At 48.2% G+C, this 16130-nt stretch overlaps 1 protein-coding gene across 1 annotated transcript in view; it reads left to right on the top strand.

Moving 5' to 3' along the window:
• The first annotated feature begins 453 nt into the window (after positions 1-453).
• CPVL (carboxypeptidase vitellogenic like) overlaps positions 454-16130 on the top strand; it is a 92388-nt gene continuing 76711 nt past the window's right edge. The window contains exons 1-2 of the mRNA XM_074272222.1: positions 454-715; positions 11449-11625. Of these exons, the coding sequence (XP_074128323.1) occupies positions 469-715; positions 11449-11625 (424 nt within the window). The 5' untranslated portion in view covers positions 454-468. The remainder of the gene's footprint in view (positions 716-11448; positions 11626-16130) is intronic.

Raw genomic sequence — 16130 nt, 5'->3', positions numbered from 1 at the left:
TTCAGCTTTTCTCCCTGCGTGCGGGGGCTGGTTGCTTTTAGTCCGGATCCCCAGCTCCCTGCACTGCCAGGCAGGACGAAGGCGCCCGAGGGTTTATTGGTGATATCAATAACCGATATTATTATTATTGCAGTTGACAATTCCATTAATTAAAAAAAAGGCAATCTGGACCTAAATGGTAACGGAATTCAGAAAACATTAGGCGCCCACTAGGTGCACGGCGCGGCGCAGGCGTGGAGGTTCCAAAGCCAAAAATCAAACAGGTTTTGCTGCCCCTCGGGGGTGGGGATGGGGGGTGAGGAGAGGCAACGACTTCTCCCGGACTAACTCCACACAAAGGAAGCGCGGAGGCCGGGGTGGCCCCGGAGCGGCTCCGAGTGGGCGTCGGAAGGGTGGGGGCACTGACCCGGCCGGGCGGGCTGGGCCGGGAGGGGAGGAGGGACTCGGGCCGGACGGTTCTGGAGTCACATGAGGAGGGCGGCCGGGAGGACCTTGGAAAGCGCCGCCGATGCTCCTCCTCCGGTTCCGCCTCCCCCTCCTCGTGATTGGGTGACGCAAGCCAGAGAGGCTGCTTGTGCTCCGCGGTCAGAGGCCGCCTCAGCTCCGGCCTGGCGCGCTCGAGTCCGGACCCTGACCGCCCGAAGCAGCCCGGGGACATCGGCCGGAGGCAGCGTGCTCGCGCCCGGGCCCGGAGGCGGAGCGGAGGCGTGCGCCCGTGAGTGTGGACGCGGGCGGCCCCGGGCGGCCGGGCTCAGGGGTGCGGGGTCGGGGAGCGGGCCGGGGGGGTCGGGGGAGGGCGCCCCGGGAGGAGTACGGGCCGATCCGCGGCTCCCGGGGGGCCCTGGCACGTGGGGCTCGGAGAGCGGCCCGGCCCGGCTGGAGCAGCGCACCCCTCCCCGGGCCAGGGCACCCCCCCCAGCCAGAGTACCCCCCGCTGGGTGCCAGCCTCCTCCTGCCACCCCCCCGCAGTTGTTTCGGATTCTTCGTCCCGAACTCTCGCTTCTTCTTCCCGCTCCCGCCCCGCCCTCCCCGTTCCTGTTTCCCCTTTTTCACTTTTGACGTTGAAACCTTCGCGCCCCGAGTTCGAATCCCGGCCGGACGCGCCGCTCACTGATTCCGTGCGTCAGGGTTTGTGGTTACGGTTCCGTCTGTTCGGTTTTCGGCCCAGCTCGGGGCTTTTGGGCAAAATGGCCGGAGGCTTTGCTTTTTTCCTTCCCTCATTCTCCGGAGTGGGAGACTGAGGCAGACGGGAGTGAGCCCCACGCCGGGAAGTGTCCGAGGCCGACTCTGGCCTGGAAGTCCGTGGTTTTCACCTCGCTGCCCTTGCGGCTCAGTTCACTCCCCTGCATTTGAGGTTCTATTCTAGCTTTAACCTCCAATTCCTCTCCTGGGGAAGGCGGCTTAACATAGTGGCACTGAGCCGGCCCTTTGTCCCGGAGTCCGGCTCCGGGTCCTGCCCTGCTCCTTCCAGGGCCTTCGGGCCACTTTCCGGGGAGAAGTTTCCCCAGTGGGGGCCGGGCTGTGATCACTCAGGGCCCTTGTGGCTCTAAATCTATCATTCTTAGGGTCTTAAAAAAAAAAAAAAAAGCCTCCCTTACCTCTCCAGGTCAGATTTCCCTCCATCTTCCAGGCAGACTAAGGAACATGACTGAATAGCGGTCGGAAAAGGGCCCCAAGGGGCGCGTTGGGAAGGGGGGCAGGTGACCTTTGACTTGGGGGAGGGGGCAGGCTTTCTCAGGATCCACTGAGAGATTTGAGAAGCAGGGCCGGAGTGGCCGAGGAGGAGCGAGGCCTTCCTTGGACGCCCTGTTCCTATTTGTGTAAAATGAGGGGCTGGATTCGGGGTCTCTTTCTCTCAATATGTGATCACGTGATCCGGCCCATTTAAAGTCTCCTTCGCGCCTTTGTCACTTAGGATTGTGTTTCTGAAACCAGACGGGACCTGGACGTGGGAGTGGTCCCCCCACTGCTGTCTGTCTGTCTGTCCGTCATCCCCGCCCTGGCCTCCCACGTGAGCAGCGCAAGTCTGGAGCAAGCTGGGCCAAGCCTGGCCAGGCCCAGAAACTTCCTCCGCTGCTGGGGTACCCGGAGGCCTGACGGGATAACACGTAAAAATGGCGCCCTAGACCTAGAGGTAATTCAGTATCAGCTCCTTCAGTCCGGTCTGGCTCCTCGAGATCCCAGGGCCCCATTTGGGGTCTTCTCGCCACAGACCCGGGTCATTTTACAGATGAGAAAACTGAGCCAGGCAGAGGTTAAGTGAGTCTCGAAGTTGTAAGTACCGGAGGCTGGGTTAGAACTCCTGCGCCTGAGGGGTCGCTAGGTGGCGCAGTGGACAGAGCACCCGCCCTGAAGTCAGGAGGACCTGAGTCCTGCCTCAGACACTTAACACTTCCTGGCTGTGTGACCCTGGGTGAGTCACTTAACGCCGACTGTGCCTCATGCGGATGAGTCTCCTAGTTCCACAAGCGCATGCATATGACGTATGTGCACGTGTATGATGCTTGCGCTTCCTCAGTTTAGGGGCAGCTCCCACACCCACCGATGGCAGCCGCGGTTCTGAAATCCGGCCACATCCACGCGCGGGACCTAGCCCCTACTTCCTCGGGAGCCCCGAGAATAAAGTGGGCGGGCAGAGCTCCCAGACTCCTCCCCGCCCTGGGGGGTCTCCGCCTGTTCTCAGCCAATGGGGATCCAGGCCCCGCCCCAACACCTGGTAGCTCCTTGGGACGGAGCCCCTTGGGAGGCTCCTGGAGTGGAGGCCCCTAGGCCGGCGGCAAGTGTCCCTACCGCAGTCACACCTTGTTATTGTCGTCCTTACCATCGGCCCCTAATGATCACTGCTGTTAATTAGTATTATTATAATCGGGTGGAGGAGGCGGACACGTGCAGCCTGGCAGCTCCGGCTGACCCGCTTCCTGCCTCCCGGGCCTCCAGGTTAGAGCCCGGAGAGATGCCTGGCTCTCCCCTCCCCCTCCGCCCCCAGCCTCAGGGGCTTCCCTGTGGGGGGGGTCTCCCACGGAGCGCTCTCATAGGGAAGTCCAGGAGGCGGGACCCAGCCCCTGGTGGGCGCAGGACCGATGGGGAGGCTCCCAGCGGCCTCTGCCAAGCGGGCCCAGATGTTTTGACAGCGCTCGAGGGGCTCTGTCCGGTCTCGCCCGCAGTGTTTCAGGGGGCAGCCTATGCCCGGCCTCCTTTCAGTTAGGGGGTGGAGGGATGGGGAGGTGGGGAAACCCGGCCTGGCGCTGGTCAGAATGGTCTCTACCACAGGAATTAGTGATGGATTGTGGGTTAAAAGCATCCCCAGCGCATTCGCCCGGGGCAGAGGGGCCCCCCTGAGGTCTCCCCGCTCCGGGCAGGGCCCTGAGAAGGAAAAGCTCGATCCCTGGAACTTGGGCTCCACACGGGGTAGCCGAGGGCTCTTAGGGCGCCCTGGGGACCCCAGAGCTCCCGGAGGTGGGAGGGGGCCCCGGCGCAGCCCGGAAGTGACCTCCACACCCCGAAATCGATCCGAAAGACTACTGTGGGGCACGAGGCCGGGCAGACTGTCCCCTCCTTCGCTTCCTCCCCATCCGTCTCTCTTCCCCGTCCTGTCCGTCCGTCTCCTGGACTTCTGGCTTTGCTGGAAAGCTCCCGTGTAACCGGAGACCACTTAAAGTGTCGGCCCAAGCGGAGCAGCGCCGGGCTTTCAGGGGGGAGCCGCTGAGAGCTGCCAGGCGGGGCAGCCGCTCTGAGGGCTCCCACCCCTGGCAGCAGCCCGCCGCCCGGAGCGCCGGGGGACCCAGACCCCGCTTCCGGAGAGGAGATGAGGCCGGAAGTGGCTAGATCTTCCAGCCTTATTTCCCTTATTTGTAACCTGAGGATAACTCGCTTATCTGACGGGTTATTGTGAAGACCAAATTAGAGACGAGCGCTGGACGCATCGTCCCTGCTAATAGTCACGTCCCAACACCCGGGAGTCAGCTGCGTCTCCCTCCCTTTAATCCTCATCTTTCTATTTGGTCACGTGTTCCCTTTTCCTCTCGCCTCTTTTGGTGCCTCCGTTTCCCTTTCTCTTCCTTTTCTCTCTCCTCCCTCCCCCCAGTCAATACATAGTCATTGTAGTTAAAAGGGGCGGGGCACCCAAAGAAAGGCAGACCCGCCCCAGTCCTCCTTGGGGGGCGGCAGAGAGGTCAGTTATGCTGAAGTCAGGAAAAGTCAGGGGGGGAGAGAATAAAAATCGGGGCCTGGGCTCCCCCCACCTGGAGGAGGCGATGTGGAGAGCTGTCCAGGGAAGGATTATCGGCGCACAAATTGGCCTTCAGTAAAATAAGGAGGAAAACGGAACTAAGAAGGCAGGGTGAGAAAGAGCTTGTGGTCCTAGTGGTGAGCATGCTGAATGTTAGTCAGTGTCCCACTGCCACAGCACAAGCCTGAGCCTGAGATGCAGGAGATCCTCCCCATCCTTAGCTCATGGACACAGGGCGGCTTAGACGCATGGATCATGTGTGTGTGGGGGGTCTGAGCCTTGGGACTAAGCAGATTTGGGGCAAGTTTGGAGAGGGTTTAGAAGAGCATTCCCTGGGCAGAGGGGGGTGCAGTGGAGAGAGCACCAGCCCTGGAGTCAGGAGGCCCCGAGTTCAAATGTGACCTCACCTACTTACGGCTGCGTGACCCCCTTTGCTTTGCAAAATAAATCTTAAAATAAGAATATAAAGGCAAAAGCATTCCTTCTCTATAAAATAGGAGCAAAGACAAAGCGCCCTGGCGGTGGTCAGCCAGGCCGGGGCCCCTCCTCACTCGAGCTGGGCGACCTCTCTGTAGAAGGGAGCTGTCTGGCCTCCGCCGCCCTGGAAACTCTCTCAGCTTCTGAAGGGGGAGAGTTCCGAGCCAAGGTTGGGCATCTTTTTCGTGGTCAACACAGCCCGAGAGGTTTGTCAAATGGCGGCCCGTCATTGTTTCGGGGAGGAGAGCTTTGGGTGACGAAGGGCGTAAGGCTGGCCTTCCCCCAGGGTTGGGTCGGAAGGTGGAGCGTATTCTCCCTGGGCCGGAGGGGGGCGGCGTGCAGCTTGTCCAGCCGACAAGACCATGGCCCCCAAGACCCCCCTCACTCCAGAGTGCCATGATTTTTGTCTGTCCCAGAATTCTTGGGGCCCTTGGGCTAGTCCGTCTCTGAACAAGATCTCGCCAACCAATGCTCCTCCAGCCTCTGCTCCCCACAGTCTCCCTGGGTCAGGTTTGAGTCTAGGAAATGCTTTCTGGCCTCCATCCTCCACCTGCTTCTTGGCTTGGGCCTTGTGGGCCCCGGGGCACAGAACTGCCGAAAGGAGAGCCTTTAAAGTCCGGGCCAGAGGAGGGATTACCCAGGGCAGAAGCAGCCTCCCGGGACCAGAACATCTGGTTCAGAATCTCATCCATTCCACCCTCTGCCTTTGCAATTAGCCAATTAATTAGTTCATTCTGCAAGTATTTGTTGGGCACTTCCCGAAGGTCAGGCTGAGCTGGGAAAGCCACAGGGATTAATCAGAACCAGGCCTGCCCACTCAGCGCTCTCCCTGGGGCCAGGTTTTCTGCATAGGGCAGCCAGCAGGTGCTTGTGGGATCCCCTGAGTCTAAGGTGCCCGGCCCGCTGGGCTTGTGGGGGAGCCTGGTGGAGAGGCCTCAGGCAGCCCAGGGACAAGGTGGCTGCTTAGTGCAGATCTCAGAGATGGAGCCAGCCCAGACTGGCGGGCCAGTGATGGGGGCACAAGATGCTCCAGACCATTCCTGGAAGAGGAGGAAGAGAAGGCATAGGAGGAAGAAAGGGAGAGGAAGAGGAGGAGGGGGAGAAGGAAAAGAGGAGGAAGAAAAGGGAAAGAAAAGGAAGAGGGGGAGGGAGAGGAAGAGGAATGGGGGAAGAGGAACAAGTAGAAGAAAAGGAAGAGAAAAGGAGGAAGAAAGGGAGAGGAAAAGGAGGAGGGGAGAAGGAAAAGAGGAGGAAGAAAAGGGAAAGAAAAGGAAGAGGGGGAGGGAGAGGAAGAGGAATGGGGGAAGAGGAACAAGTAGAAGAAAAGGAAGAGAAAAGGAGGAAGAAAGGGAGAGGAAAAGGAGGAGGGGGAGAGGGAAAAGAGGAGGAAGAAGAGGGAAAAGGAGAGGGAGGGAGAAGAAAAGGAATGGGGGAGGAGGAGAAAAGGGAAGAGGAAAAGGAGTAGGAACAAGATTTAGAGACTCTAAAGGAGCATCTAGTCCAACATCCTTATTTTACAGAAGAGTTAAAAGGACTTTAGACCCCAGGGTTAAGATCTAGGGATCACCCAGAATAGCCCCTTCATTTTTCAGATTTAGAATTGGGGTATAAGAGAATAAAGGAATTGCCCAAGGTCACATGGGTAAATAGTAAGCATCAGACCTGGGATCCGAACTCAGATCCTCTGACTCGAGAGGAAGCAAGTGCTCTTTCCAATATCATGTTGGTGCTATAGTGGCTATAGGGATGTACCTGGAATTCCAAAGATCTGAGTTCAGATCCATCCTCAAACATTGACTAGTGGTCTAGGACTGAAAAAGTCACTTAACATTTGTCTACCTCAGTTTCCAAATCTGTAAGATGGGTATAGTAGTAGCACTTAGCTTCTAGGGTTATTGTGAGGATCAAATGAGATAATAATCGTATAGCACTTGGCACACAGTAAGCACTTAATAAATGCCTTTTCCCTTCCTTTCTCCTATGTTTATTATTGATTACCGAGTCACTCAGTTGGCAAATCTTTTTGAAGTTATTACTGTGAACTTTGCAGTGTGTTTGTGGGGAAGTACTAGTCATCTAACTGCTGTAAAGTCACTTAACTTCTATTTGCCTGGTTCCTTATCTGTACAATGGGCACAACAAGGGCCCCTCTCGCCCAGGGTTGTTCTGAGCATCCAAGAAGATGAACTTTGTAAAGTATATCTCAGTGAACTGTGTATTTAAAAATTAAATCTTCATATTTTCAGTCAGTGAACAATCTACCTTTTCTACCTTCTTTTCCTCATTGAAAAAGAAAAACAAAATCCTTGTTATAGACAAGTAAAACAAATTCCCTTATTAGTCTGCACATATACACATGTATACACACAGACTAAATAGGGAATATATATATGTATGTACACATATACATTGAAAACAAGAGACATATATACATATGGGCCTCTTTTGGTTTTGCATCAGTTTCCAAAGATCGCCCTCTCCAAAGAGCCAGTTGCCTTTTTATTGTGGTATAAGTTTCTTCCCCCCCATATCTTTAGGATCACTCCTTCCTTCGGATTCCCTGAGGTTTAATCCCTCAATATCCTCACAACTGTCATTTCCAGCGACAGCTGTGTCTGTTTGGTCTGGTCCAATCTCATTTCTTATCTTTGCCGTCTGAAACTGGACTCTGACTGTCTGGAGGCCCAACTGCCGTGTGATGTTAATAATACTCATAAAGACTAACATTTCTACAGCACTTACTGTGTGCCCGGCTCTGTGCTAAGCACTTTAGTAATTATCTCTTTTGAGATTATTAGCATCTGGATGTTTTGGATTCACTGTCCTTAATGGAAATATATATTTTTAAAAAGTATATATTTAAAAAACACTTTGCCTATCTTTTCAGTGTTTTGTCTCTTTGTCATGCCCTATGGGATGTCTTTTCTTTGCTGGATCTCTAAATTGATTTTATTCTTTGCTTCTCTCTTTGCTTTTTTGAGACGATCTGGTTTATAACATTCTACACTCCTTTCCCAGAAGATCCCTTTTAAATCAGTGCTGCTTTTGGTTTCCATGTGCCTTTGCTTGGCAAAAAGTCAGGTACTTGCTGACCGGAGCCTCTTTTGGCCTCCTTGTTGTGACAGCTGATTTATAGCAGTGAGACTTTTTGCATGAAGTTGTTGTAGCTGGTGTCAATCTCCCTTCACCTGTCCATGTCCTGTTTACTAGCATAATTTGTTTGGTTAAGCTGCAGTTGTTTTAGCTGTATGTTGTGTTGTTTTAATTCCTTCTTCTAGTTCTATATTAATTTTGCACTTTAACTAGCTGGTGGCCTGATTGCTCACAGATAATTAGCTAAGGAATGATTTTAAAAGGTTTACAAAGCCCTTACAAATATCATATTTAAGCCTCACAACAACCATGGGAGATAGTTTCTGCTATTATGCCCATTTTACAGATGAGGAAACAGAAATGGTCAGAAGTTGTCTTGTCTAGGGCCTCACAACTAGTGTTTTTTTTTTTTTTCAAAATATATGCAAAGAAAGTTTTCTGTTTTTCTAATAATTTTGGTTTCATTGGTTTGCTTTTTAATTTAATATAATCAAAATTAATTTACTTTGCATTTCACAATGTTCTCTAGTTCTTTTTTGTCCATCTTTCTCCACGAAACTGAGAGGTAGACTATCCCTTGTTTTCCTAATTTGGAAAACCCTTCCTCCCCATCTTTCCTAAATAGCAAGTGATTCAATATAAGTTAAACATTTACAATTCTTCTAAATATTTATCATGCTGCACAAAAAAATCAGATCAAAAAGGAAAAAAAAATGAACACCTAGTACTTATTTTACAGAAGAGTTCAAAGGACTTTGGAGCCCAGGGTTAAGATCTAAGGGTCACCCAGAACAATTCCTTCGTTTTTCAGATTCAGAATTGGGGTGTAAGAGAATAAAGGAATTGGCCAAGGTCACTTGGGTAAATAGTAAGCTCTTCAAAATGGTTGGATCAGTTTGTAATTTCACCAACAATGTAATCATATCCCATTTTTTCCACATCCCATTCAGCATCTTATTATCTTTTCCTGTCATTTTAGCTAATCTAAGACGTGTGTAGTGGTACCTCAGAGTTGTCATAATTTGCATTTCTCTAATCAATAGTTATTTAGAGCATTTTTTTATATGACTAGAAATAGCTTTAGTTTCTTCATTTGAAAATTGTCTGTTTTTATCCTTTGACTATTTATCAATTGGAGAATGACTTGTAGTCTTAAAAATCGGAGTTAGTTCTCTATGTATTTTAGAAATGAGACCGTTATCAGAGTTCTTGGATGAAAAAAGTTTCTCCAGTTTTCTGCTTTCCTTCTAATTTTGCTGTATTGGTTTGGTTGGTGCAAAACATTTTTAATTTAATATAATCAAAATTATCCATTTTGAATTTCATAATGCTCTCTAGTTCTTCTTTGAGCACAAATTCCTCCTTTTTCCACAGATCTGAGAGGTAGACCATCCCTTTCTGTAGCTTGCTTGTACCGATTAATTTTCTTCCCCTTTAGATTGTAAGCTCATTGAGGTCAGAGATTATCTTTTTCAAACTTTTTTTGTATTCCCCAATGCTTAGTACAGTAGTAGGTGCTTAATAAATGTTTGTTGACTGACTGGCTGATACTGTGGACTTCTTTATTTGTCTCTCCAAGCAGCACTTGTGATTTCCTTCTATTTTCTGGCTCCATCTATAGTTAGAATGTTGGGAGAGAGAGAATTCCCTTTCTCCAGCAATTTGCCATTCCTTGGCCCCTGGCAAAGATCTCACATTTAGAACGCCCTCAGTAAGATTTACGGATAATCTAGAAGTATGCAATTCTCAGCCTTCTTTGTCCCTTTTTTACTGTTCTGACACCATCTCTGCCATCTTGTGTTTTTCTTTATGTCATGGATTGCCACAGCCAAAGAATTCATTGCCCAGTGGTCCGCCTTCTGTGGGCAGCCTCTCCATCCCTAGTTGGGTCAGCCCTCCCAAAGCAGACAGACTCACATGTTGTTGGGAAGCCCTCGGTGGGCCTTGTGACCTAGGGCCATCACCTTTCAGGTGACAGAGACAAAAGGGCCTGTGAAAGGGAGGACGAGAGTTCAGACTGTTGTGAGTTAATCTGAGTTTGGAATTTGCCTACAACAGGTATGGTCATAAAGAGGGAGGGTGCGGGTTTATTACTGCTGAGAACCCAGATTTAAGTAAGACACAGGAGAAGAGGAAGCTCATAGCACCCAAGTAATGCACAATCAACAAACAAAACAAATATCATCACCACCCTGAGGAAGCGCCCACATCTGAATTCCTCCTCTCAAGTGGGAGCCATTGCTCGGCAAGTTTGTACAGATGCTCAAAGTCACTTTCCACTAGGAGGTTTCTATAGGCTGAGAACAAAGAAGACCCTGGGCCTTTTCATTTAGAGAGTGACCCTTGAGGCGTAGCATCATCCTCCCAGGTACAAGTGTTTATCCATTCCTTTAGGAGGATTATGTTTACTCCAGGAACTGTCCGGTCTGCCATAGGGAATACCCATGAATTGAGGGGCCAACCCTTCACTCCATCAGATAACTCCAAGCACGTTCTCAGGTCTCAGCAAAAAGTTACCCAAAAGACACGGCCAGAAGATTCCTTGCTCCCCAGGACTCCTTACCCCTGTGTACTCTCTGACCAGCGAGGCTGTTCCTGCCCCAGCAGCCTGAGCAAATGTAAGCAGCAAGAGTGGGGCAATTCTCACCTCTGCATTCCATTCCTGCCAATTAAATCCAAGACATTTTGGCTTGTTTTTGTCTTCCTCCCTCTGAGTCAGCCCTGAGTACCGGGAAAGGGCTCTAACCTTCCTTGTTGTTTAAATATTAATGGCCCCATTAAAAAGGCCTTGAGGTTTGTAGAGTGAAGATTGAAAAATACTGGTCCTGATGGGTTTCTGTTTTCTCCCCTCAGGAAAAACCACTGACTGAAACCATTCCTTCCCTAGCTTACACAGCAGTCATTTTTCTTCTAAAGCTGTTTGCTTGGAGGTCGGTTCTCTTCCAGCTTTGAAAAAGCAACTCTCCTAGTCAAACCTTAGGCTAACAAACTCTATCTCATTTAGCAATATTTTTCAAAAAATTCTTCATTTTCCAGAGCTGTGGTGACTTGCTGGCCCCAGACTTTTGGTTTAATTTTCTAGCATCATTTTCCCTTCTGTTATAGATACTTAACCACTTGCTATATTTAGTTGGGCTTATTTGTATTAAATACAGGAAATTATATTATGCTAACCAGAAGAGAAATACTTGTGGCAATCATATATTCCATCAAATGACAATTAGGAACTTTTAACTTACTGGGGAAATGGAGCTGAAAGCCATTTTCACTTGTTTAAATTAAGCCCGTGTTTTTATGTTCTGCCAAAGGAATGATGTGAGGAGTGTGTGAGGTTCGTTGATTGTTCTACAATTTTACATTTTCATGTCATTTAATGATTCAACATTTAAAAGACTGCATCATAAAGAGATATTAGCATAATTGCCTGTTCTTTTTCTATCCTGGCACCCGAGGTCCTGCATCTGAACTTCCTGGGTGGTGGGAACTGGACATGACCTCGGGACTGATGGGGCCCAGGCCTGGTGAATGGATGATGAGAGCCCCAAGTGATCCTTTCCATTTCCCCTTCTAGGGGGACCTCAGGGCTGATGAGGTCCAGGGCCTGGTGGATGGCAAGAGCCCTAAGTGATTCCTTCTATTTCCCCTTCTAGGGCGAGTTATTGGCAGGATGTGGAAGGTGATGATCCTGCTGCTGCTGGCCTTGGAGCCCAGCGAAGGCGCTTTCCGCTCCCCATACAGAGGTTTTCGCGTCTGTAGCCCGAGCCACGGAGACCCTGGGCAGCCGCTGTTCCTCACGCCTTACATCAAAAGCGGGAGAATTCAGGAAGGTGAGTTCCGGCCTCCATGCAGAGGGTAGACGGGTCTGTCTGGCTTTGTTAGCCCTGGGTGTGGGGACAAGACCAAATCTCTGTTTTGGACTCACTAGTTTTTGTTTTGGACATGATGCCCCTTGAGTGACTTAGGGCCTTCTGCAGGGCCAGGCCCTGGGGACAGAGAGGAAGCAGTGTCCAGAACAAGCCAATTCAGAGTCAGTGTCTAGTGATGCAAAGTTGTGTGTGTGTGTGTGTCTGTGTGTGTGTGTGTGTGTGTGTGAGAGAGAGAGTGTGTGTGTGTGTGTGTGTGAGTGTGTGTGTGTGTGTGTGAGTGTGTGAGTATCTTTTGAGTCTCTTTCCTCTTACAGATGAGCTGAATTGCTTAAGGTTCGGGTCACTCAGTGGTAGCTCAGTGGGTTTGCTCTGGAGCATCGTGAGCCACCCAGGCAGGCAGAAAGATGCATCTTTAAGGTCATGAATAGTTTTTTTCCTAAATTGGCGTTTTAAGGAACAGATTTATTTAATGTCTGAAATTACACTGAAACACTCTATGCATTCTGTGATAATGCTCTCTTTGCAGTATGGCTGCGTGGGCAATCAGTAGGAAATTACTAAAATTTGTGAGTGTCAGGGTATCATCTCATTTGAAAAGTTTGTACATAAATATACATCAAATGCATTAAAATGCACCTAAAATACCAGCCCAAATTGTAAAATACAATGCTTAGACCTAGGCATAGTATTCTATGTGGGGTAAACCTACGGCAGAGGATATCGGATTTATTAACTCCCTCATACCAGAGCCTATGTTTATATTGGGGTGGACAGATGGCACAGTGGTTAGAGTGCTGAGTGTGAAGTGAGGAAGACCCGAATTCAAATTCTGATTCAGACAATGGCTCACCATCCCAACATGCCCACCTGTCCCTTTTAACAAATATCTAACAAATAACAAACACATTCCCACCTAACAAATTTACCCATTGGCCACAAATGGACATTTCTTAAGTCCATCAGCTCTCTGACAAGCTTTGTCCTCTGGACCTGTGCCTTATTGCAGGGATTGGAGTTCTCAAGGTTTTCAGGGCCATTTTCTTTAAAATGTTATGGGTTCTTCTTACTCCGTTCTGTATCCTTTCTTCCCGATTTCCTCTGAAATTGTCCTTTTCATCACCTCCGTAACCTTCCATTCCATTATTCTGTTCCATGTATATATCATGATTTGCTCAGCCTTTCCTCAATCAGCAAATGCTCCCTTAGTTTTTTGTTTGGGGCTACTATAAAAAATGATTATTAATATTCTCCTACATCCACCAGACATTTATTAAGCACCTACTGTGTGCCAGGTACCTACTGTGTCCACATTTTCCACATGAGAAACTTGTCCAGAGAAATGAAGTAATTTCCTGAAGACCACGTATTGTCAGGACTTTCTCCCTCCAGGATTTTGTTGTTGTTCTGTTCCTCTGCTGGAGAAGAAATTTCACTTCCAGACATGATCCAGGGCTCTGATGAGACCAAATTATAGAAGTGTTGATTCCTGAGCCCCTAAAACTGAGCTCTTTGGGTGTCTGTAAGACCGCCTGATGGCCTTCCAGAGATGTCCCTTGGGCTTGTTACCATGACTGAGAGGGGGAACGATGGGCTGCCGGACCAGAGGGCTGCCCCAGGCCTTTACTAGCAGTGAGACCATGGGGAGGTCAGCAAACTCCTTAAAATAAATCAAATTTTTGCTATTTTTCTGCTTTGCCTGACTTATATTTTTGGTTTTGTTTTGGAATATTATTTGCCCTGCAGGGTTGTTGGGAGAAAAATATTTGTAGGACTTGAAAGCATCATATAGAAGTGATCTTGGGGGAGGGAAGTATATTTCAAAGGTCACTGAATGACCCTGTTTTACAGATCAGTTAACTACTAGAAGGAGCAGTAGAACTGTAACTTACTTGTCATTTTTGCCTTCACTCATTCATTCATTGTTTTTGTTTTGTTTTGTTTTGTTTTCATTTCACAACTGGTTTTTTTTTTTTTTTTTAGTTTTTTAAAGCTTTTTATTTTCAAAACATGCATGAATAATTTGACAGCACTGACCCTTGCATAGCCTTGTGTTTCAGATTTTCCCCTCCTTCCCCCCACTCCCTCCCCTAGATGGCAAGGAATCCAATACATGTTATACATGTTAAAATATATGTTAAATCCAATATGTGTATATTTATACAATTCTCTTGCTACACAAGAAAAATCAGATCAAAAAGGAAAGAAAATGAGAAAGAAAACAAAATGCAAGCAAACAACAACAAAAAGAGTGAGAATGTTATTCAACAACTGTTTGGTGCTCGCCCACTGGATGGAGCACTGGGCCAGGAGTCAGGAAGATCCACTTCTCTGAGTTTGGACACTGACCAGCTGCGAGACCCTCAGCAAGACACTTTTCAGCCTGACTGCCTCAGTTTCCTCATCTGTAAAATAAGGCCGACCCCTCCAGTGTTTTTGCCAAGAAAACCCCAAGTGGGGTCTCGTGGTGTTGGAGACACCTGAACAAGAGCAATAACAACGGCCTGGCTTTCTGAAGGGGCCTTTGGGGATGCAGAGAGGAGCCATGTACAGCCCATCCTCCCTTCTCCCTCCTCTTCCTTGGGAAGCTTTGATCTCCTGAGTGAGATAAGACCCTCGCACAAATGAATCACACACAGGACAGGAAGTGGTCTTTGCTGTGAGTACTACGTGGCGAGCTGTAGAATCCGAAGGACAGGAAGCATGAATCACTGGCTTTCATTTCCTGGAGAGGACAGCTCACCTGGACAGCAGAATCTGGACTCGCTCCTGGGCTGACTGAAGTGATTTTAGCCTTTTTTTTGAGGAAGCTGCCCAGAATTGAAAGACCTTTTAATATTGTCATCAATGCCTTCTCTAGCACTTTTAAAACCTTAAAGTTTATGTTTTTGTTTTTATTTTTGCTTTTTAAATTAAATTTTAATTAATTGCTTTTTTTTCAGTGAGCTATATCTCCCAGTGTATCCCTTTCATCTTCTCAGAGGACCATCCTTTTTAACAAAGAAGAAAATACATGTCAGCAAAATTTAGCCAATGATTTAGGAAAATCAGATTTTGTATTTAGCATTCTGTACCCATAGTTCTTCACTTCTTCGAATAATCAAGGTGGGGGGGAGGCCCTTAAGTCTTCTCACTTCTCAGGCCATTCTGTTTCCCTAGTGATCAGTGTGGATGATTTAGGTGCTGCCATGTAGGAGTGGGCACTGTACACACCATTGTTCTTGGTTCATATAAACTCCCAGACTTCTTATTCATTGTCTTAGTCATTTTTCTTATGGTGCCGTAATTTTCCATTAACGTATGGACCATAACTGGTCCATTCCCTAACTGATGGGATCTGCTTTGTTTCTACAATTTTTCTACTAGAAAAAGTCCTTATAGCAACTGCTTTTGTTGTCATAAAAATAGGACAAAGAGAGAACCTGCGGGATCTAGAGCGGGATTAGAAAGAAAATAGCTGTTTGTGTTGAGGAATGGCTGATCGGATTGTTTTAAAATAGTAGTGTGTTAAGGTTTGCAGAGCACTGATATATGCTCACCCATTTGATCCTCATAGCCCTGAGTGGTAGGTACATTTTATTGCCATTTTACAGACAGGAAATTGAGGCACAGAGGGAATGACTTGCTTAGGGCTACTCTGCTAATAAGAGTCTGAGGCTGGATCTGCATTCATATTTCATTCTATACTCTTTCCATGTGCCACATAAATACCTATAAACTCTGTTATATAAACCTTAAAGTTTACAAATAAGCTATGGTTACATTATAGTCTCCTTGATTATTCTTATTATTTTGTTTTAAGTTTAGATTTCTCATTCTGTGTTGTCTTTTTCCGTCTTTCTCTGCTCTCCAGTTGTATGACCCTGGATTAGTCAATAGTATCCAAGCCTGACTTTCCCTTTCTGTAAAATGGGGATGATTTTACCTCCAGAAGGGACTGCTGAGGCTGAAATGAGGGTTGGTCTATAAAGCACTTTGTAAACTTTAGGTCCTAGAAATACTGTCATTATGATGATATCCTTCCTCCCTTCCTCCCGCCCTCCCTTCCTCCTTTCCTTCCTCTCTCTCTCTCTCTCTCTCTTAAGGTCACAGTAAGTTTTAAGTGTCTGAGGCTGCATTTGAAGTCAGATTCTCTTGCCTCCAGGGCCAGTGCTCTAGCCACTGAGCTATCTAGCTGCCCCAGCTCCCTATATTTCAAAGGCTCATAGAATGAGTCCTGGACAAAACCTTAAGATCTGCAGATCCATCCCTTTTATTTTTCAGAGAAAAAAAAACTGAGGCTCAGGACACCCAGTAAATGTCGGGAGAGGGATTTGAACCCGTGTTCTCTTGAGACTTTCGACTCAGTGCTATTTCTATGGCACTTCACTTGTCCTTGCATTTCTGTTCAGGCCCTTTCTACTTATTTCAAATGTCTGGACTTAGTTTTGACAAGAAGAAAAAGAATCTTCCTCCCATTGATAACTTTC

This window comes from Sminthopsis crassicaudata, chromosome 5, assembly GCF_048593235.1.
Source record: "Sminthopsis crassicaudata isolate SCR6 chromosome 5, ASM4859323v1, whole genome shotgun sequence".
NCBI lineage: Eukaryota > Metazoa > Chordata > Mammalia > Dasyuromorphia > Dasyuridae > Sminthopsis > Sminthopsis crassicaudata.
This window is presented reverse-complemented; position numbering and strand designations above follow the sequence as displayed.